Source organism: Gigantopelta aegis, chromosome 14 (genome assembly GCF_016097555.1).
Source record: "Gigantopelta aegis isolate Gae_Host chromosome 14, Gae_host_genome, whole genome shotgun sequence".
Taxonomy (NCBI): Eukaryota; Metazoa; Mollusca; class Gastropoda; order Neomphalida; family Peltospiridae; genus Gigantopelta; species Gigantopelta aegis.
The window spans coordinates 26544176-26567889 of NC_054712.1; the positions used below are offsets into that span (position 1 = coordinate 26544176).

The 23714-nt window shown below is 38.2% G+C and overlaps 1 protein-coding gene across 2 annotated transcripts; it reads right to left on the bottom strand.

Moving 5' to 3' along the window:
• Positions 1-23710, bottom strand: LOC121388168 (ADP-ribosylation factor-like protein 2-binding protein). Of its 2 annotated transcripts, none has more exons than XM_041519407.1 (7): positions 23481-23710; positions 18496-18562; positions 17398-17459; positions 17069-17175; positions 6104-6189; positions 4048-4144; positions 1-1137 (listed from the first exon to the last, which is right to left on the bottom strand). In XM_041519407.1, the coding sequence occupies exons 1-7, from the start codon at positions 23608-23610 to the stop codon at positions 1015-1017; spliced, it is 672 nt and encodes a 223-aa protein (XP_041375341.1). In that variant the 5' UTR covers positions 23611-23710; the 3' UTR covers positions 1-1014. The 2 variants fall into 2 exon arrangements, with proteins under 2 accessions (XP_041375341.1, XP_041375342.1); XM_041519408.1 differs by lacking the exon at positions 23481-23710 and adding an exon at positions 21553-22061.
• Positions 23711-23714: the final 4 nt, after the last annotated feature.

Below are 23714 nucleotides of genomic sequence, written 5' to 3' on the forward strand. Positions count from 1 at the left end.
TCTGAATATAAAATATTTAATACATGTGAACATTACATGAATGATGAAGACAGATAATGAGAATGGCACTTCACATGCAGCAACAAAAACACTGGCCGGAAATCATTAAAATATACATGCAGCATTATGGTGAAAATAAATATTTTTGAAGTATTATTAAACTTTTAAGATTAAAACAAACAACTTGTTTGTAACCAAACTACTTCCAATACAATAAACTACATTGATGATATAGGGATTAATTTGACTTATAACTATCAAATGTATTTTGCACAACAAAAGGCACAGACACGTGAACGTAGTATTATAATGAAGAATAAAAACACCTCCCTCTCCCCTACATAACACTGAAAGTATAGTGAAAACTTTATTACACTGACCATGCCTGATGTATGATCATTAAAGAAATTTACCTGTTGTACCCATTACTGTGTGAGGGTAAAAAAACCCAACATTATTTGTAACCAAACTAATCTCATTTAACAACAGTATTTATTGTTACATAAAAGAAATTGTATGAACTTTCATATAATTTTATATATTTTACGTTTGTTCTGATTTAACAGTAGTCCTTAATGGACATTACAGACAGGATTATTATTGTTTAAATGTTCCACAGTTTTTGGTTGGATGGTGCCATTGTAAAGAAGTGTAACTGTATTAAAACTGATCAAATTTTAAAATTACATTGAATACAAATATCACAATTGTTGAATACCTTTCTTTCAATTCCATCTATCACACAGGCCTTTGCACCCATACCATAGATTATATCCACCTCTCCTTCCATCCTTCCTTCCACTCATCCGTTCTCACACTCTTCCTCCCTCTCCTCTACCCCATCTCTCTGGGTTTCACACTCATTCACAGCCACCATCCAAAAGGAGAGCTTGTGCATGTGGTATGGTGAATAACACTTGAATGCTGTATCAACGGTACATGCACTGGACGGCAACAAGACAGATAACTCAGATGAGTAATTGTGCTACTTGAGTCTTTATCTATTGCACACTGCTATTGAGGTTCCTGGAAGGATTGTCCAAACAATGAGAGAGATTCACCATTGAGTCCAGGACCATCAGCCAAGGACCTCACCGTCAAACCTCCACTCAAATCCACGGTGCGGCCTTCTTTCTCCTGCAACAGTCAAATTATCAATAAATATAATGTTTTCAGGGCTTTAGACTGTGTCATGGTTATGATGCTAAACATGGTGTCCAAAAAAGAAAAGCCTAAATTAAGTATACACATGCCGACTTCTAAACCAGTTTACATCCAAAACCTAAATTAGCTAAGAATAACTTGGGGAAAACCTTGCAATGCTCAACAGAAATAATACAGTGTTACACTGAGATCTAACGCCCATTTTCAAACCATTTCCATATCATGTAAGTTGGAACTGAATTATTTCCAAAAGTATGAAAAGCATACCAAATTTACATTTTTGTGTGTTACAGCCAATTTGAATTTGAAGCTACATAAACTTGCACGCCAACCATTAGAATAAAGCATCTCATCCAATATATTCATATCAATTGAATATGTAATTTAAGTTGTATCATCTTAGAGCCCAAGTTGATCTAAAAAATTGCTGAATAAAAAAAACCTTGAAAATACATGTGCCAGACTTTGCCTCCATTTTTCTCCATACTCGCATGGAATTGGAAAGTTTTAGAAGAGTGGCAAATTAATTATTTTGTAATCAACTTTTAAATATTTTTTATCTGAAACTTAAAACTTATAATATATATTTTACTCTTAATTTGTTGCATTGTTTGGCTGTAATTATTTTATCTGGCTACATTAGTTAAAATTAAAAAGTATCAGATCTCAAAAATTAATTTCCAACAATATTAAACATTGGATCGTAACAACTGGATTGCAGTTAAGTAATCTCTCAAAATGTATTTTACATAATTTGTATTTTTTCAAAGTTGGAATGTAATAAACTTATTAAAGCAAATATAAAACCTTAAATTTGTCATTTTACAGAATTTATTTAGTAAATGGTAATGAAGCACTTATTTCAATATACTCTGTCAAAAAAGAAACGCATAGGCGAAATATTCATGGAATTATCTCTTTAATACAAAGTGGCATAATTTTGTTATTTATGATCGTATCAGTCAAATTTGACATGAGTATGTGACAATGTTCTTGCTATGGACTGACGGCAGTGGAGGCGTTTTCGTTACCAAACAGCGTCGCACGAGGGTGCTGAAATTGGTACCTTGTGTGACCACCAGCAGCAGCAATCACTGCGCGACATCTCCTTGGCATAGACTGAATGAGTCTCTGAATCTAGGCACGTGGAATCCTAGCCCATTCTTCCTGCAGTGCATGTGACAGTTGCGGAAGCATCTGAGGCTCCGGGTCACGCTGGCATACACGTCTGTCCAGTTCATCCCATAGATGTTCAATGGGGTTCAGATCTGGCACCTTGATCGCCATGGCAGCACATTAATGTTCTCATTCTGTAGGAAATCTATTGTTATACGTGGCACAGTGCAGTATGCGGTCTGGCATTGTCCTGCTGAAAGAGCTCTCTGTCGATCCAAAATGGGAAGCATGTGACGGCGAAGAATTTCATCCCAGTAGCGTACAGCTGTCAGGTTGCCTTGTATGAACACAAGTTCACTTCTGCCGGTGTATGAGATGGCTCCCCACATCATGACACTCCCTCCACCAAATCTGTCAACTTGGGCAATACAGTTGTTGGCAAAACATTCATTGCGGCATCTGTAAACACGTCGTCCATCACATCGTTGTAGAAGAAAAATGTGACTCATCGCCAGTTTTCCAAGTTCCACCCCTGTACATTTGTGCACCAACAAACACGTAAATGTCGATGTTGACATTGCAGGACGGGGCCAACATACGGTCTCCTAGCCCGTAAACCAGCTTCTCGAAGTCGGTCCCGAATGGTTTTTGCAGACACCCTTCTCAAACCAGGTATGCGTGCAGCAGTGTTCGTTGCTGTGGCAGTTCGGTGACGCAAGTGTAGAACCTGGATATAGCGATCTTGTGCTGCAGTTGTTATGCGAGGTCTTCCACTGCTGGGCCGGTCTTGAGCTGATTGAAACTGTCCAAGAGGCGTGAAATGGTGCTCTGATGGACGTTCATGTGGCATGCGACTGCTGACTGCGATTCACCTAACTGGAGGCGGCCTATTGCAATGTTTCGATTCGGCAGGTTTAGTCTTGGCATCTTGTAACTCGTCTATGTCGAAATGGAAATGAGGCATCATTGCGAGCATTGCAGCTTTAAATACCCATCACTACCCCAATCTTTTCCCCCCAAGTTTCACGTGCATTTGCCAAAATCTGACCATTTCTCGCCGATTTCCTGCAATTGTCGCACAACGTGACACAACGTACGTTAAACTTGTTTTAGGGTCCATTTGGGCATGCTAACATTAACAAACATGGTCATTCAGCAACATTGTACAAAAAAACTATATTTTGTAAAATCATACACTTTTCCTTTTTTCCTATCACCTATGCGTTTCTTTTTTGACAGAGTATATATTTATTGAGACGAGTTACTGCTTGCCTAGCACTAATTCAGGAGCTCTAGTAATATCACTTTGTTTTGATTTTACCCATGACAAAGACTGCTGCATATTTAATGCTAATCATAGCAACACTGGCAATTTTAAAAAAGGCCACAGCAAAAAAAATTAAGCCGTTGAAAAATAGTCTCCACAACAGTTTGGCGCTTAATGTGTAATAGAAGAGTTTAATTTGTCAGTATTACAAAAAATTAATAATTACTTGAGAAAAGTGACACAGAAAATTGAAAGTTCCACAAAATAAATGATAGGCAAAATTGACAACCGCGGCATGCTGACTGCCATGGTTACATGCCAGGGTTGCAAAATTTTAGTGTGAACTATGACAAATGTCGAATAACAGTTGAAGTAAAGGCCTAAATGTTTCTGTCATTGTTGTTAAGATTTTTGACAAGTGTACATTTAATACAAAAAACCATACCCAACCCCCCAGCCACTAGGGAAGCTTAAATAAAGACTATATAAAAAATACGTACTGCTTTGTAATCAAGGAACATTTCTTTAAAGGTCATAAAGTCACTAAAGGTCAACAGCATTTCAAAGATCTCACCCTCCAGTTCATTTTTCCTTTCACTAGAAGAAAAAAGTGAAATATATTAATATATTAAATCAACAACAACACATTGTGAATATTCAGATTGTAAAATACCCACACTATAAAACTGATTTATAAATAAATTACACAAGACTACTTGAAATGAGTGTCTGTTTAATCAACACATTTGACAGTTACATTGTGGAAGTATTAACAAAGGATATTTTTTGGACACAGCATACTAGGCTATGCTGCAATCTTGTCAGGTGATATTTTAAAATAAACCTTCTATCCTCATAAAGCCACTATTGCAAAAATTCAAACAGCACATTGCCGACTGTGCTATGCCAGGATGGTTTCTGCCAGAGGGTAAAACGGGTATGGTACCTAACCCTAAACTTAACCAATTTTCCTTCCACCACCCCCATACCCTCTGTTGATTGTGATGCATTCAATTCCATAGCACTATACCCAAACATTTCTTTCTGGCAGAAACATTGGCCAGTCTTGGTGCATAACATGGACTGGGAAGTAAAGTAAAGTTTGTTTTATTTAACGACGCCACTAGAGCACACTGATTTTTTATCGTATCATCGGCTATTGGACGTCAAACATATGGTCATTCTGACACTGTTTTTTGGAGGAAACCCGCTGTCGCCACAGGCTACTCTTTTTACGACAGGCAGCAAGGGATCTTTTATTTGCGTTTCCCACGGGCAGGATAGCACAAACCATGGCCTTTGTTGAACACGTTATGGATCACTGGTCAGTGCAAGTGGTTTACACCTACCCATTGAGGCTTGCGGAGCACTCACTCAGGGTTTGGAGTCTGTATCTGGATTAAAAATCTGACTCAATAAGCACAAGTATAGGTAAACAACATAGCACCTGCTTTAGGCCCACTTTCCATCAACGCGATTTTGCAAGAGTTTATCATTACAATGCATTTACATAGTACCTTTTCCATATACCCGATTCCGCATGTAGACATTCAGCACACTGAAAAAAGTCGATCAATGAGCGATTTTTCAGCACAGTGACATCATAATGCAAGGTATTTACTTTCAGCTTAAAAGCACACTTCGATGATGTCCAATTTTGTACAGTAATCCGTTTGTGAAAATGCAGATATGGAAGAGCGTATTTCCACGTGCGGAATCATGTTTATAGAAAGCAGACCTAATACAGAATGAGAGCATCCCATTGCTGATCAATAGGCCACAATCTAGCAGATTTAATACTTGTCATAGACAGGATAGCAGAACAGAACAGACCAGACAGAAAAGGGGCACCTGTTTTATGCAGCGATCTTAGTGCTAAGATCACCTTAATTGCATAGCTATGGTATGTACTTTCAAAGATGGTCTTAGCACTAACGTCACTTTGTTAAATGGGGTCCGGAACTTTTATTACACTCAAGATCACCAAACGGGGACATAAGAGGTGTCCACAAGTTTACCAAAAATTAGCAATCAACATGACAAGACATTAAATATATAACAATATCTAATAAAAAACAACAAATATAATAGGTTTTCATTTTGTTTATAATACTGATAAATAGACACAATCTTAGAGTGCCAGCATTTTTACAATTAAATGTTTGAACTTAAGAACAGGCCGAACAGTATAAAATTTCTTTAATACATTGATCTCTCATTTTAAAATTTTGCACATGATAAACAAGCATTATTAGAGTACTGCTAAAACACTATCCTTTTTGCTACTGGTAAACAAATGGTTGGAAAGACGAACTTGTGAAGAGTAATATAGCTTCAAACTGTTTTCTTTTAAAAGTCTACAACTTAAAACATTTTTAGATTTTTTTTTTTTACCATACCAGCTGTAGTTGAAATGGGACACTGGAGCACTTTGCTTAATGAACACCTATCAGGGTATTCAACGTTAATTATTTCACAACACAGAGAACATTATGTTCAGTTCGCTATGCAAATTTCCCAGATAAGTTATTTATAACACACAGAAACACTACTCACTAAAGCTGCTTGCTAAACTCTGGCATTGAAAAATCACTCATTCGTTTGCACAGTTCCTCATTTAGATGATTTTCTATCAGACTTATCTGAAATGAAATAAACTACATTTATAGCAAGCAAGCAAAGTTACAGTCACCCAAACAAAAATTGCAAGCTTAATAAATAGCTGGTAACTACCTTGCGACAAGGTTGTACAAGCATATTTTACACGGTAGTAACTACCGCGTTTCGAGCTAGTATTTGGAACCTTTTTACAACCATGCGACCAGCTTGTTGCATGCTTGCAACTAGCATCTCGCAAGCTTCTTGCACGCTTGTGACGAGCTTCCCGCAAGCTTGTGACTAGCTTCCCGCACGCTTGCGACAAGCTTCCCGCAAGCTCGTTCAGTTTAAGCTAGTATTTGGAACCTTTTTACAACCTTGCGACAAGCTTCCTGCAAGCTTGCGATGAGCTACCTGCATGCTTGCTACGAGCTTCCTGCAAGCTTGCGACGAGCTTCCCGCAAGCTTGTTCAGTTTAAGCTAGTATTTGGAACCTTTTTACAATCTTGCTGCAAGCTTGCGACGAGCTTCCCGCAAGCTTGCGACGAGCTTCCCGCAAGCTTGCGATGAGCTACCCGCATGCTTGCTACGAGCTTCATGCAAGCATGCGACTAGCTTCCCGCAAGCTTGCGACCACCTTCCCGCAAGCTTGCGACGAGCTTCCCGCAAGCTTGTTCAGTTTAAGCTAGTATTTGGAACCTTTTTACAACCTTGCGACGAGCTTCCTGCAAGCTTGTTCAGTTTAAGCTAGTATTTGGAACCTTTTTACAACCTTGCTGCAAGCTTGCGACGAGCTACCCGCACGCTTGCGACGAGCTTCCCGCAAGCTTGCGACGAGCTACCCACACGCTTGCGACGCGCTTCCCGCAACCTTGCGACGAGCTTCCTGCAAGCTTGCGACGAGCTACCCGCACACTTGCGACAAGCTTCCTGCAACCTTGCGACGAGCTTCCCGCAAGTTTGTGAAGAGCTTCCTGCAAGCTTGACCATCATCAGTGGCAGCCATCTTGCATCTTGTATAATTCTTTAAAAAAAACAAAACAATGGTTTTAAAGTGAAAAACATGAACAGTTAAAACAAAAAAATAGGTGCTACATGTTGTCAGATACTTAGGCTACAAAATTAGTTTACCTGTATGATAGACATGTTCCATGTATGTGGGATATATATACTATATAGTCTTGACTAAACTAATATGCTAAAAAGCTCCTGGTCCTATATTCTTCTTCTTCTTCTTGTTTTAGGTTATATTCCTCCACTATCTGGCAATCCACACTGGTGTAAAGTCATTTGTTTGTTTCTTCTTGTTTTCTTTTTTCTCCTGTTCCACCAAGCAGGATTCAACCAAACTTGGTCCAAATGATCCTCTTATAGACCTGACCAAGTGTTGCTATTTTTCAGGCCAATAAAAATTCCAAAATGGCCGCCCTGGACTCTGAATAACTGAGACATTTTTTACTTTTCCTCAAGTTCCACCATGCAAATTTAAACCATATGTATTCCTAATGATCCTCTCATATGGCCCTGACCAAATTTGTTATTTTTTGGGCAGATTAAAAATCAAGATAGCTGAGCTGGCCTCTGATTGACAGAAACATTTTTTTTTGCTTCTTCTCAAGGTCTACCAGGCAGGTTTCAATCAAACTTAGTCCAAATGATTCTCTCATAACTTAGTAAGTGTTGTTATTTTTGAGGCTGATTCAAAATCCAAGATGGCCTCCCAGGCCTCTGATTAACTGAGACCTTTTAGTTCTTACGTTTCACCAGCCAGGTTTCAATCAAATTCGGTCCAAGTGATCCTAACATGGCACTTACCAAGAGTTGTTATTTTTTGGGCAGTTTCAAAATCCAATCCAGCAATTGCACAGACAAAAACCTTGCCATGAAAAAAATTGTGGTGATTGATTAATAGCTCCCATAAGCTGAATTATGGGAAGCTATTTACAATATGATACCATATAAATTCACATGCTAATGGGAGTTAAAGGAATGCTAAAGCAAGGCTTTTGGACTGCATGGTGTGCATATTCAACAATACATAATGCATATTATTGCTTAATATCAACAAGTATAATAGTATAGTTAATTAATAAAACGGTTAAATGTGACGGCTATTATTCTTCTACTGCATACTCCCTCTAGTTCCTGTCACGTGACTGTAATTTCCTTCTTTTTCCCTAAGTGCATCGCACGGAGAACAGGAAACGGGGAGGCTCAGCCATGAATAAATCCTCAAACAAGTGCAGCATTCAACAGAAGGCAGTGGGTTCCGGAATCCGTAGATGCATCTATCTTCTCCCCAAGGACCAGATAGTTTGACAAGTGGAAGAATAGGCCAACCATGGTAAGCCCTCCTCCAAGGGATGCAGGTAATGTTAGTAACAACAACCAGAAAGGTGGCGTCCGTCATCAGTGGCAGGTACAGCTCCTAGAAACACATGGAACTGGAGTCGGTAAGCCACATCTCATGCTGGTTCTGACAGGGTGGGAAGGCGTAGCCACCAGGGATGCAGGTGTTAGGTAGCCTCCCAATTCACTGAAGTGTTAGTATTAACAAGTGACAACGTTATGGGTTCATCCGTCAGGTTCATAAGGTGGAGTAGACAAGGCTCATAGCACAAGATTCAAGTCCCATTTTGGTGGACGAAAATGATGAACTTGATTTTTAAGCTTGAATCTCTTAATCATCTTATGGATTTCAGGGATACCCGACAACTTCATTCCGGTAGCAGCATCACGAAGAGTGGCAATCACCGAAACGTAGCCCGCAATACGTTTCCCCCTTCAGCTTTAAAGATGTACGTAAATACATTAAAAAAACCCAGCAAGACGATGGCACCCAAATAATCTGCGGTCTGATTTTCTGCCTGACACACCATCGGTGAAAACAAAGCCATTGGACATTGTAAGCCGCAGTAGTGGATGATCTGTGAGCTTTCAAGATGCCTTCTGTGGTTTGGGAAGAAAACCCTTTCTTCCTTAAACCATTGGTGATAATGTCCACGCGAGCAGTTGGAACAACCGAGGTTGTGGATTGTAACCTGGACGTGGGATGCAGCAAGAGATGATCCCAGTCTGGCATAGGTAGTGGATTTGGATCTGCAAGTCTGATGAGATCTGGAAACCACACCCTGGATGGCCATATTGGATTGGAGGCGGAAATGTATAAGTGTCCATCTGGTCCCAAGTAATGGTCAAGACATCTAGATCCAGTGCATTCGGATCTGGTAAGTACTGGAGACACATAAACCCTAGCTGGTGGTTGAACCGTGTCGCAAATACCGTATTTTGCGGAGTACAAAACGCACCCATATATAACCCGCAACACCGTTTTTAACACATTTTACAGGAATAATTCATATATAACACACACCGCTTTATAAGCCGCAAATTACTTATAATATTTATGGTAAAGTGCCCAACAGTTTACGCTGGTTTTTAGGCAGTGGTCACATGCGTTCGTTACTAAATATATACGTGTATGCTTTTGTATTTGTATGGAATATATCTAAAAAGACACTTGTTTATATATGACTTTAAAATTATTTACGATTATACTTGCTATTTCTTTGTTCTCACAATTTGGGTCAGGAACAGACAAAGGCCTGAAAGCATTGCAGGTAAAACTCCACATCAGCTGGTTGGGTGTTGAGTGTAATAGATCTATACTTGATAACTTTTAATATTCAGTTGGTGGTGTTAAATTATACTGTACCAGCAATATGTAGTTTCAAATACAGCGCATTGGTACAATTTATTGTTCCCATTCATACAGTTATTCTGTGAAAAATCAGCATTTTCGCACAAACACAAAACTACCGGTACTGATGACACATGCGCAGTATTGTAGATGTGACAAAGGTCACGACAATACAGTGGTGGTTGGTTGTGTGTGTGTGTGTGTGGGGTTGCTCATTTTAAGACGGCAATTGTCTTGAACTTGCTACCTATTTTTCAACCTCATTACAAAATAAGCACTTACCAGTAAAATAATGCTTGAGCGCAGTTACTTTTGGTCATGTTATTTTAATCATATTGACATATAATGGAAATGAAATCAGTTTGATCACAGTTGCTTTGTATTGGGCAGATTTGTTTTAATACCGTCCTGGCCTCGCCTTTTATCTTATTATTAAATGAACCTTGCCAGTGATTGCTATTCACACAAGTCAACAAGTTAAATCTAATAATAATACGTAGAAATAACATCTATTATAAAACAGGTTGCTTCAATTACTGAGCTTAAATCATATTACTGCAATGGACAATTAAGTAATTAACAGGCTATGAGTAGCACAACATGTGTATTAGTGTGTAACAAACAAGGTGCTCTTACTGGTGAAAAAACAGTAGTGTCACGTAACGTCTTTCATGCCCCAGTTACGCGGGGACGCTATTACTAAAAGTTGTATTTCGGTTCCGGTATTACACGTGTTGTTTGGCTTATTATTAAAACAACAAAACAACACACAATCATAACAATAGCTGACACTTCTTGTAAACTACTATAAGACTGTCAGTGTAGACTTGTGATAGCACCATGTGACCTGTATAGTTTATTACAACACTGATAAGTAACCTACAGTTTATTACAACACTGATAAGTGGCCTACGGGTATAATGCATTGGGCATTGACTTGGAAACGACCTACGTCATGCTTGCATTGATGAACTTTTGATGTCATACATGTGTACTGTGTAGAACGAAAATCATCAGTTCCAATAGTTCAACTTTCTAAACACAATAAAACATCATACTAACAGAAGCGGCTTATACCGTATGTGAAACGGATAATAAAATTTGTATACAAACCGCACCGTTATATAAACCGCCCCCTCGAACTAGAAAAAAAAAAGTTGCGGGTTATACTCCGCAAAATACGGCAGTGGTAGAAATTAGGAAATATTTTCACTGGCCCGGGGGACTAGTAGCTGAGGGAAGTTACTAGTCCCCAGGAAAAATCACTAGCCCCCACTCACACTTCATTATTGAAGCAGTTTGAGAAGACGAAATCTATATGGGAACTATACACAGCAACTAAAATAAGCGTAACGTACAAAAACGAACAGTGTTTTCACAGGTTCAGTTCAAGGATAACACGCTACACCAACTTGGTCGTCATTCAGCAAATGTTTGTTTTTTTAATTACACCCCCACCCTCCCACCCAAGGCGGCAGCAAAGGGTGGAGTGTTTACAAAAAATAATAGCAATTATTATATTAAATTAATTTAAGTCATAAAACTCATGAACTCTCCACTTGAGACGTTTGGAAGCAGCTAGATAAAATTGATAGATGCCAACATGATCTATTACAATGCGATTAATTAAAGACTGCATTTATTACCGACGAAACAAACACAAAACACCAACACACACACACACAAACAAATAAAAAACATTTTCCCTTCCAAACATGCCTTATCTATAATCGGAATATTACGGCAATTTTCGGAATTCGGAAACTAAAACAAGAAAGTTCCAATTGTGTTTGCAGTAAATATCCGGATTTATCGAGACCAAACTAAACTGCGATACTTTTGAATTTGTCAATCTGTCATGGCAATTAGAGCTGGGCGGTATACCATATTTACTGTTCAGTTTTGGTATTATGTCAATACCGATTTACCGTACCAAGCAAATTTCAAAATACTGAAATTTTGGTATTGAAAAATATTTCCTGGAAAGCACTAATAATATATCTGACAAATGCAAAATGGGTTGGTATAAATCAGATGAGAGCCTTGTGTATGGAATTTAATTGTATTTAGATGAAATGATATCGGTATCGTGTCGAGACCAAATACTGTACCAATACCGAGGTAAATCACCCCAAAAATACCGATATCGATACCGAACCTCAGATTTCAATACCGCCCAGCTCTAATGGCAATTTATTTTGATGAAACACATCTACAATTTGTATGTTTAACAGGTTTCATTGGCAAAAATAGTTTGACTGTCCGCATAATGAATCTGGGTCACAACTGCCCAGTATTACTCGCCTGGGGGACTAGTGCCATTTAAATTGTACTCGCCCCCAGTGATTTCTACTTGCCTGGGGCAAGGGGGCGAGCGTTAGCTTCTATCCCTGTATGTATAGTGTCCATAAGTGTTTGCATACCCATCAAAATGCCTCTGGATGCAACATCCATTCCGTCGATTGTGGAAATGACGGACGAGACACATTGGATACCCCTGAAATGTGGCAAGCAGAAAGTTGCAGAGGAGTCACGTCGACCAACTCGTAAAGATGATACATCAGCTGAAGAAGACTGGTGAAGTGTGTTCCACCCTGGCGATTGATGTAAGCCACCGCAGAAATGCTGTCTGAGGTCACCATGAGAGAGGCTCCAATCAACGTCTGGCACCAATGAAGGACTGTGTTGTAGACAGCTAACAGCTCCAACAGGTTGATGTGAAAACCAGCTTCTTCTGGAGACCACAACCCCGATGTAGTTCGGTTGCTGAGATGGGCTCCCCAACCTTCGAGAGACGCATCGACGAACAGATGATGAGACGCTTGGAAAGGCGGCAAAGAGATTCCATCTAAGACATTCAACCGGAGTTGCCACCATTGAAGGCTGAACAGTAGGTCGACTGGAAGACTGATATCAAGTCTGGGTTGTTGCAACAAACGACAGATTCAGGAACATCTGGACCCGACGAAGCTGGAAGCGTCCCCTGAGCGTCAAATCTTGAGCCGACGTGAGAAGACTCAGAGGACTGCCAATCGTGGAATGACATCAGAGCGGTTAAGGCTCTGAAAACCATGGATTGAATCTTCGTCCATCGGTGTAGAAGAACCTGAACAAAGCCCAAGTCTGGTCAAAGGCAGGCTCCGATGGAACTGCAAAATCCACGATGGATCCAATAGGGACTTCTCTAGGTTGATAACCCAACCGAGAGGTTGGAGAAACTGCATGATGAAGGCATATTGCAATGGCACTTCATGAAACAGTAGTGCAGTGAAGCAGGAACCTGGACATCGGAACAGTGATCCTGTTAGACAGTCAAGAACCATCGACGGTGCAGCGGCCCGCTACACTATATTCCCGATATACGTGGATATAAAGCGACGCAAACATGAAACGGCTACTATCCATGGCTGTCATACAATCTGATGCAAGGCAGCAGCAAAAGAATCTTCTCAGCATCAGACATAAATGCTGGCAGAAACAACAGTGAAAGTCAGTGGGTTGATAATCCGCAATGGACCCTAGTAAAACGGTCGCTGTAAAAATTACCAAACCGCGTGATGGCAACTGGATAACTTCTGGAGCCAGTCGAAGTAGCGACTGACTTGCAGCACCACCGAATGTAGTGATCGACCTGCTGAATATCTCGTTAATTTCATTGAGCAACAGACGGACCGATGCATGGAGTCCTGACACAATTGACGGGTACAGCATTCTGTCTTCAGCACCAACCCGGAACGCTTGTAACTTCGAACCGATGACATACCACAACTGGCTATGTGGCGAAGACCGTGTAGCAGGGTGTACCACAACTCATTGAGTTGATATGGTAATCTAGACGGAAGCTGGAAAAGCAACCTGAACAGAAGGTGTGAAGTAAAGGTATTGTCCGTCCACCCCAACGGCGAAAGCGGCACACTGATGATCAACAGAATATCTGGAAAAACGGCCCGTCTTCAGGCGGAACATCCATAGCGATCATCGGAACGGGACCATTCGTGGAAGGTGCCAGAGAATGTGGAAATGATGGTAACATCTCATAACAGCAGCAAGGCAATCACACATCATCATATGAAGTGCAGACTCCATATCTTCAACCACAGATGGGGCTAGAACATCATGTCCAAAATCTCTCAGAATGCGAGCATAAACAAGACCATCGGAGAGACCGGCAGCCGCTGGAGACCCAGACCGTGGACAGTCCCGGCAGAATACATCAGAAGCCTTGGAGCTAACATCAACCGAAGATCAGTGACGACGGTCCGTGGGACCCGTGATAGGCCATGGAGACCAACTGCGCGCACAGCTCCGATGAAACGAGGACTACTTAGGAGAAAGGGGTATGAAGAACACCGACCCAGTGAATCCGCTGAAGTCCCTTCCACGGTAGCTGCAGGCGACGTAAATGGCAAGATCAAAGCCGCAGGATGAACCGCACCATGAATCATCAAGGCAGGCCAAATCTAGATAGAGCCGGAAACAGGTGTCGCTGGAAGCGCAACTGGACCCTTCCTGAAGCCACAGGAACCGTGGCAGCAGCCATGGAAGCAATCGTCTTCTGCAACATTGTCGGTAGCACCGACTTGACAGCAATCAAAGGTGAAACAGCAAAGACAGGAGCTGTCAACGTCTCCGCCTTCCTCGCTCATGGAGCCATGATCTTCACTTGAGTGGCAAACTCGGCAGAGGAACTGACACATCTGGCATCCTCCTCGCATGGCCCACGACAACCCGAACAAAGTTCACGCGGGTCATCTCCCACCATGAACTTTTGACATCGTAAACAGGATGGAACAAAGTAGACATCTCACAACCGTGTTGCATCGAACCATGGAAGGTTCCATCGGTCACTGTGAAGTCTGATTGTCAAGACTGCGTGAGCGGTGTCTTTCTGTAAGCGGCCCATGGAAAGCAGTGAACAGGCATGCCGATCGGTTGCGCTGGACATACTGGCTGCCCGTGGTACCCAGATTGTGCACAGTCCCATCAGAAGCTCTGGAATCAGGATCAGCGATCCGTGGAGTCCTTGGGAAACCATGATGACCGGCTGTGGTCTCGGCTCCAATGAGACTAGGAACTCTTCGATTATCATGAGACGAATAAGAAAAGCGTTGAACCGGCGTAGTCGCTGGAACCCGTATTACAGTAGCCGCAGGCACCGTATACAGCAAGTCGCCAATCAGGAATCATTACAGCAGGTGAAGGCTGGGTTGTGACTGAACTGCCACTGGACTGGAGCCGTGGTGATCATGGAGGCCACCCAAAACGCAAAGTCTCTTGCAATATCGTTGGTAACATCATCTTCAGGATTACTGCAACTGAGTCAGCAATGGTATGGTAGAATTGCTGAAACCGGCGCCGTCAAAATCTCCGCTTTCTTCACTTGGGTAGCCACCACTTGCAGGTAAGAAGCAAACACCATTGACAAGACCCAACAAATTCACATCTCGTGTCTTCTTCACAAGAGACCTGGACAAAGTTCATGCGGGTCTCCCCCACCTTCAACTTCTTGCATCGAAGACACGACTTGACAAGTCTCAACGAACTAGAATCTGACATGATAATTTCAAACTGTGAAACAGAAGAAAAAACATAAATCTGAACAAGTCCGGTAAACAAAAGTCACCATATTGCAAATAGCGGCCACACCTTGTTAACCAGCACACACAAGTAAAATTTGGAAAAACACTTGGTAACCAAGTAAATTACGCCAAAATAAATACACAATCAGGTTGAAACAATATGTAGGAAGAATTCCCCACATAATACCAGCAATAAAGATAAGAAAAACCGATAAATGACTCTGAATAAATCAGAGCCAATAAAAAGACGTCCGAACCAAACCACGAAGGAAAAAAGAAGGAAGTTACAGTCACGTGACCAGAACAGTAGAAGAATTTAGGCCATCCCATTGGCTTTTGGGATTTTCGGACCAGACTACTAGCCGTAGGTGGGGGAGTGCACTTGTTTGAGGACAGGTAATGTGAAAAGAAATATTACTTTCGTACTAGTAAACAATTGGTCTGCAAATTAGCATGTTGTGGTTAATTTGTGCAATGTGCAACGCACAGTGGTTTTATTGTTTAACTTGCAAACAACAATGTTGAAAAGTTGCAGTTACACAGAGTAACATGTTTTTATGAAAGCAAATGCTATATCATTCTAGTTTATTTTTCACCAAAAGTGTCAAATGAAACGATTAGCTGCAATCAGTCACGTGATACAGAAGTCACATGTTTGCATTACCTTTAGGGAAGTGGACACTGTGAAACATTGGGAGGGTGTCATTCATCCAGATAGTTGTGAATCACTATTGTATAATAATTTTAAAAAAGAACAGATCCCAGCTCATAAATAACTGAAGTAGGCTTGACACTTGATTATTCTAAGTTATAATTCAATGTAAATGCCAATACACAGTCATCACCTGTTTATTTTATCAGTTGAAACATTGTTGACGACTGCCGGGAAATACACAATCAATATTTGCCAACAACAATCCTTCTAAATATTGATAATTCAGTAATAGAACCACCCTGCTATTAAGACCAATTTTAATAAGTCCCGTAGATGGTCGCAATAGTGGAGTTTTACTGTATTTTGATTTAAACAATATTTATTTGGCAAAACTTAATGGTCAACAGGCTTAGCTTAGCTTAGCTTAGCTTAGCTCCCTACATTTTACAAGCGGATACATAAAATGTATTTGTTAACTTTAGTAAAAACAATTCGTAGAATAATTCATTTAAAAGTAGTTTTAATAATTTCTTCATTTGACATGAAATTGTTTCTTTGTTCATTGTACAGGGCATGGTAGAGAATGAAATAATCTGCATCTTCAATAGGATGCCCACAAGATCAAGATGGATCATCTGAGATATATCAAAAGAATTTATGACCATATATATTTTATTTGTACATACAAAATTACTGGAAGGTAGAATTCAGTTTGAGCTAGATAGTCAGAAACACATTGCTTATTCAGACATTTTAAACAAGTAAATGCATTTGGTATGTAATTTTACTAAATTAGTAATTAAAAATGTTCTGTTAGAAATATGTCACTATGGCAGCAAGCTTGGAACAGTTTAATAAACTGTAATGTGTTTTGCATTAGTTAAAGATAAATGGTGGAGAACAGGGACCAAACATTAAAAATAAGCAATACTAGATACATTTTCTTACATTCACAGTAATTCATTAAATCTAAACAGTTATTAACTTACATATTCTCTGTGTATGTCAGTGTAAATAAATTTATTTTCTTCACTGTCATCAAATTCTGTGTAGTATTTTTCTAAAAAGTTTCTTTGCTGTTCTTGAAATCTATCATCTGCAAAATAAAATTTAAACATATTTTACATATTATAACCAAGTTGAGCATTTATATTTTACATTCTGAATTATAAACTGGCTAAAATTTCTAGAATCAATATTTAGGACTTTCAGCAACATGCTGCTTATTATTTAACCAAAACTATCTGAATGTTTTAATTTAGTCTGAGCAAACAAGTAATTATTATTAATAAACTCATTTTTTGAAAATTGTGCTCACCCATAATAATATCTTCTATATGACCAACTGTGACATCAAATTTTGTATCCAAAGAGCTTGAACTGCAAGTGAAAGCATCATTTACAGTTAGCGAGCAATAGAAAAGTTCTGGGATTCTTACAACTTGGAGCTTTTCCTAATGAACAGTATGTAGCCGAGTGAAAAGCCATTTTTGCTAAGATAGCTTCAAAAATCTGTATCCCAGTACATCAAAATCAGTGCAATCACGTCAGTAGTGGCAGTAGCAGACCAACTGTTGCAATTATGTTTGACACCCATCAGACACTGATAAAAACAAAGTATCAATCTCAACTTTGCTGCAATGTGGTAACTTCCTGGTAATCTGAATGACCATCTTTGGCTTATGTAGATGCTTGAATTATAAAAGATCAATTGACAGAATCAACTGTCAAATTCTCATCTTTATCATAGCACAATCAATCTAACAAAGTCTGTTAACAATCTATATTCTTCAGCCAAATGCTAGATCATCGTAATGCAGGAACTAACAGTGGTAAAAATAAATGGCAAAGGAACTAATATTATTTAATAGAAATAAATGAAACACATATTAAGGTTGATGACTGTCACCTTTTGCACCTTTGTTCAGGCTTCGTACACAAAAAATATGACATATCTGACCATAATTTCAATTCAAATCCATATTTCATAAATAGTACAATATTGCATTGGAATTTTCCAGCATTTTGAAAATGAAAACATAATGTACCCAGAATGTTGTTACTGTAAGGAGATGTGACATCATTGGAATACTGACGTCATTCAATTCAAAAGTTAGCTATATTATTACAATGCTTCATCACATTGAAATAAAAACTGGTCTACTTACCTTGACCCGTCAAAATTGTTCGAAGTCCTATATTGAACAAACAACGTTGTTTACAGATCAGTACGTTTTTATTTTTCATTATTTTAGACAAAATATTATGTTTAAGTTTTAAAAGATGAAAGAAATAAAAGTATGTTTCGTCAAATATATCTTATCAGAAAAGTACTGTTGTATGTGCTATATTTATTGTGTATGAAGCCAAAACAAGGGTGCGAAGAGTGACTGTCGTCGAACTTAGTGATACTCACAAACCAACTGCTAAATCTTCGTCTTCTGTCTGCTCAAAGCCCTGAAAGTCCATCTCCTCTTGGTCATCTTGAAAAATAAACAAACCAAACAACACCACTATTGAGTTTCATTTCAAGCAACAAAATACAACTGAGATACTTTGGGAACAGTGATTACAAATAAGCACAAGATGAGCAAACACCTAAAGTCTGGGTGTAATAAAGGTAGTGTTTTTCCCAGACATTTCGCAAGACATGATATACTAACACTTTTGGGGCATTTTCACCACTTTCAGGGCACTTTTTCCCCCATTAATGACAAACACATTAATTGACATAAAAAAAAATGTAATTACTCCACTTGCTTTAATAAATCAATGGCAAAATATATTTTACAGAGATATTTTATTAAGTAATAATAAATTTTCTGAGTGTTTTATATAAAGGCAATTCTAGAATTAATTATTGAAAAAGGTTTGTTTAAGGTTATTTAATTACATAGAAGTACAATACAGAGTCCAGTGATGGAGACAAGCTAAAGCACATCATTTTGATACACAAACATATAACGTTACTTTTCACTGGGCAGTGGTTGGGACAAAACTGATGTCAATGATCTAAGCACTCTGTGACTCAAAATGTCTGACATCATTGTGAACAGCTGACTGCATTGCCACTTTGTCTAATGTTTTTCATTTTTAGCTGTGGCTCAATTCTGGGGGGATGGATTAAAGGTTTTTATCCCATTCCAACTAGTGTTGCATGACAAGACTGATATGTGCCAACTTGTCTTTGAGAAAGTTGATTTAAAAATATCTTTGGTATGAACAGCCTGCAGGTGAACATTTCACCATGAAAAATTGAAGGGGTGATTAATTGCTGCTTAAAACCTAGATGATGAGGATTGAGAACTTTAAGATATTACTATGTTTAATCCTCTTGTATTACTTTTTTAAATTATTATTCACAGGCTAAGGAGAGCTAAAATTTCTCTCCTTGATTTAGTTAAAGCTTCCATTAAATGGTGAGGCCTGCAAATGTGTGGCAGCGATGATCTTCCACTCTATCTAGATCAAGTGTTAAGCAGGGATGTCATTAATAGCCAGCACCCGGTGATTTTTCGCCGGCTATCGAATCAATTGTCGCCGGGTATCGAACTTCCAATAAACAATGCTTGTCGACTTTTTGTTGATTAATGGCCGCCTATAATTTGATTTTCACCTGCTATTTTTATTTTTAATGACATCACTGTTAAGTGTTAATACATGTAAGTTAGATACCAAATAACCATACTATAGTATGTGTTATAGTTTAGTAAAACTAGTATTCTACCATGACTTTGGAAAATACTCGATTCTGATTGGTTATTTACCTTAAATTAGCTCTATTAAATCTATGTTAACCTACATCTAATTTATCCTGTCATGGACGGAAGAGCTGGCCAAGGCCGGCTCTTGTGCCCATGACAGGCGTGCACTACAACAGCTTGTTCTGAATGTGCACGTAAAACCCTATGACCTAACCTGACCTGACATCTAATTTAGTTAGACCGTTTTACTCAAGTAGGAATATGAATCGGTTTGTCAACAAAAATGACAGCTACATTTGATATTGGAATTCTAATGGACATTTTCAGAAATACATGTAAGTATCCACCATGAAGTACATCTAAAGAAAATAAAGAAAGTTAGTACAAATATTGTATTTGTAACAAGTTGAGTGTAAATCTAGCATTTACAGAATAGGGTGGGGGGTTTTTAAATCTTATTACCAATGCACACATCACTTTTGATAGAATCCCAGAATTTTTTTTTATTGATGTACAGACTTACCAGTTATAATAAGCAATGTAATTTTATCGATGAAATTTTTTAAAATTATAATTAGTTACAGTTAATATCGTTTGAAATTAATAAATCACATTTTTCTTTGTCCCACTATGATCCATTTTCAGTAATGATGATACGTCATTTTTTGCAATTTTATGTCATGTCATAGGGTTTTACGTGCACATTCAGAACAAGCTGTTGTAGCGCACGCCTGTCATGGGCACAAGAGCCGGCCTTGGCCGGCTCCTCCATCCACGACAGGAAAGGTGGGGGGGAGGGGAAGAGGAGGGACCGCCTGCACTGGCAGGTGCAAGGGAGCACCAGCAGCCCGATCAAATCGGTAGCAGGCGGGTGGGGGTGGTGGTGGTGCTATGGAATTTGAATAGAGCAGTTAAATGCCAAAGAGAAAAGGGTGCGCAATTTTGATTGAGGGATTTTGGCGCAATTTTGAACAGTCGGTCGAAAGGTAAATGGCCGAGCTAATATAGGTTTTGATATTAGTGAATCGAGAGTAGCTCGTTTATATAATAAGATTATAATTATTGGGTTTTTTAGTGATGTCATCCAATTAAATATAGTAAATTGTATAACAGCAGGAAGTTTGTAATTATATCTATTTATTCTTGCTTCTGAATTTGTCTCTACATCTCTTGATTAAATACAGGAGATTAAATTTGTACAAAGTTCTACATGTATTCATTTACTGTCAACAGGTATTGGTGTTTTAATGGTTGTCCCTTTGAACAAAGTGGAAGTATCCCACCTGTTCACTCCTATTTCAGTGCATAAAATTGGGCACGAATGATTTTGTCGTTTGTAGGTTATGCAAAACTAATATCAACATAAATGATGGATCGTTCATGCTTAAGCTGTATAATCACTTGTCAGATAATTCAAAAATGTGTGTTGGCTAATAGCATCAATGTTTTGGAAAATTGCATGCAGTGGGAAATCCCTGACCTAGATGAATATCATATGTGCTTTTTCTTCATTACTCAACATGCCCAGCTATTTCCTTCACGACCACCGTCTACTTTCATTATAAAATGCTACCTACATTAGAACGAAACGGACATATTTACAATTTACAGAAGTCCTGACGTCACAATATTTGGTGTTTGAAGCACATCACAGAACCTTTATGGGTAGTTTCTTAGAATATTATATTATATACCGATGCAAATTAATGACATTGATGAAAACAAAATGTTAAAAAAATTATAGGATGGGTGTCATGAAAATCACTCACCGCTATTCCACGCCCATCGGAATAAGTCGGCCAATTACGGATTCAATGCGGAGTCTGACACTTATATAACTATTTTCGGACTGAATCGGGTCTATTAATAGCAAACGTGATGGCATTCTAGCAACTGTACCTAGTGTTGGACAAAAGTACCATTAATATTAACTTTGTGACTGTCAAAGCATGCCAAAATATAACCTCATCTGGTTCACGCAAAGGTACCTGTACAGCTACCGTTAGATTGATTTAGTTTAAAACCCATTTTGCCTGTCACAAAAGCATGTACCATGTATTACAAACATGCACCGCGGTGTCTGAGACCTTGTGTCACCGTCACTGGAAAATCATGTTCTCGTTACTATAAATAGCATTTTACAGAATTTCTCATTTCCAATGAATCGAAACTAAAATGTTAATAAATTTTGGTTGAACAAAAAATACCAAAAAAAACCCATACCTAATTGTTATTTTTGCCAAGTAGCTTTTAAGTTAGGCCAAAAAAAAAAAATAGGTGTGTTTCCGATTGCATCCCCCAAAAAATTAGGGTTGGTAGGTAGGTTTTTTTTAGTTTTTTTTTAAATTGAATACTATCATAATAATTAATAATTTTTATTATTATTTTTTGATCATCATTTCATTGTTTTTGTTTGTTTTAGTAGTAGTTTTTATTTTTGTGTTTTTTTTAATGGGACATTTGTATTAATTTTGTTGTTCTTAATTTAAATACTTTATGCAAACATTTGAGATGCATTAATAATAAGACATGTTGATTTAAGTGAAGACGAGAATTAAGTTGAATTGATACGATTATATTTAATCGAAATAACCTGTACCAAGGCTATGTTCGTACATTCGGTTACTTCCGTGACCGACCAAGCTGTTCCGTGGTAGCTAATCAGGGGAAGGAACTCTATTACAAAACCTTATCCATAATTTCTCGATGTTTTTCGGACCGGAATTACATGTGCAAAATGTATTGTATAATAGTATGTAAACAATTTACTTTTTTTTGATGTTGTCCTTATTTTTATTTTTTTTTTATTTTTTTTTTTTATTTTTTATTTTTTCTTCTTTTTTTTTTTTTCAGTCCTAGCAAACAAAAAGGTTTTTTTTGTATTTATGATAGGTAAAAAGCTACGAAAATCGCCCATCTTAGATTCTTATTTGAATATCGTTGCCCATTAACATTTTTATTTGTATCTGAACTACTGAAGAAAATTTTTCGTGTAACCACTAAAACCATACAAATGACATATTGGTTGTCTGAAAAATTCAAATTTTATGCCCTGTATTTGCTCCCATCCAACAAATTGGAAGTGTCCCACATGTTCACTCTTATTCACTCCGCTTAGCCTTATTGAAAATAGTTCCAATGTTGACTATGTTTTAGTCATGGTAGAATAAAGATAAAATATATTCTCATTTAAGTTTTGAGGTAGGTTATCATGGGATTTAATGTTACATGTTACATTTAAAACCTCACATGTGTTCAGTTTTAAATGACACTTAGTGTTATTAAATTCACAATAACTGCCTCAAAAATGAAATCATGAAATGAGAATATATTTATCTCCCAATTCCTTTTTTATTTCTCAGTAGTATAGTAAAAACAATTAGAATATTATTCAATATAAAGTTATAAACATGGCTCTGATGGTTCCAAATATTATATTCATTCAAATAACATCGTCACATGCGGCTCGCTGCACGTTCATTTCCTGTTTTGCGTAATTCATTTTCAAAAACGGTAAGGTCTGTGATAATTTCAGTTGAAAATGTGTCCATTTTTAAAACTTCAAATAATTAGTCAAAATAGTACTATTTTCTTAGCATCAGAACAAAGCCTTTAATTAACAGAGCCTGAAAAAATCTGGAATATTTTGTCATACATAAACAGAATAAGCATCGAAATGAGAAAAATATAACTCAACCAATGTTGTTGTTGTCATTATACGAGGCCATGTTGGAAGTTAGCGGAAGTTGCCAGGCCCAGTGAGCATTAATAAATACGTCTTGGAAGATTAAAACAGATATTCTGGTAATTACTAATTTTATATGCATGTATATTTAGCAAAATGTATTTTAATTTTAAATATATTGTTTAAAAAACGTTAGATAAGTTAAAAGCTTAAAAATCGTGATTATCGTGTTTAACAACATGAAGT

Coding starts and splice junctions, on each gene's coding strand:
- LOC121388168 (XM_041519407.1), bottom strand. CDS start 23,610: ATGCATATAAAATTAGTAATTACCAGAATATCTGTTTTAATCTTCCAA. Junction 17,176..17,397: donor TATAGAAGATATTATTATGG/GTGAGCACAATT, acceptor TTTATTTTGCAG/ATGATAGATTTCAAGAACAG. Junction 4,145..6,103: donor GAGTTTAGCAAGCAGCTTTA/GTGAGTAGTGTT, acceptor TTTTTCTTCTAG/TGAAAGGAAAAATGAACTGG.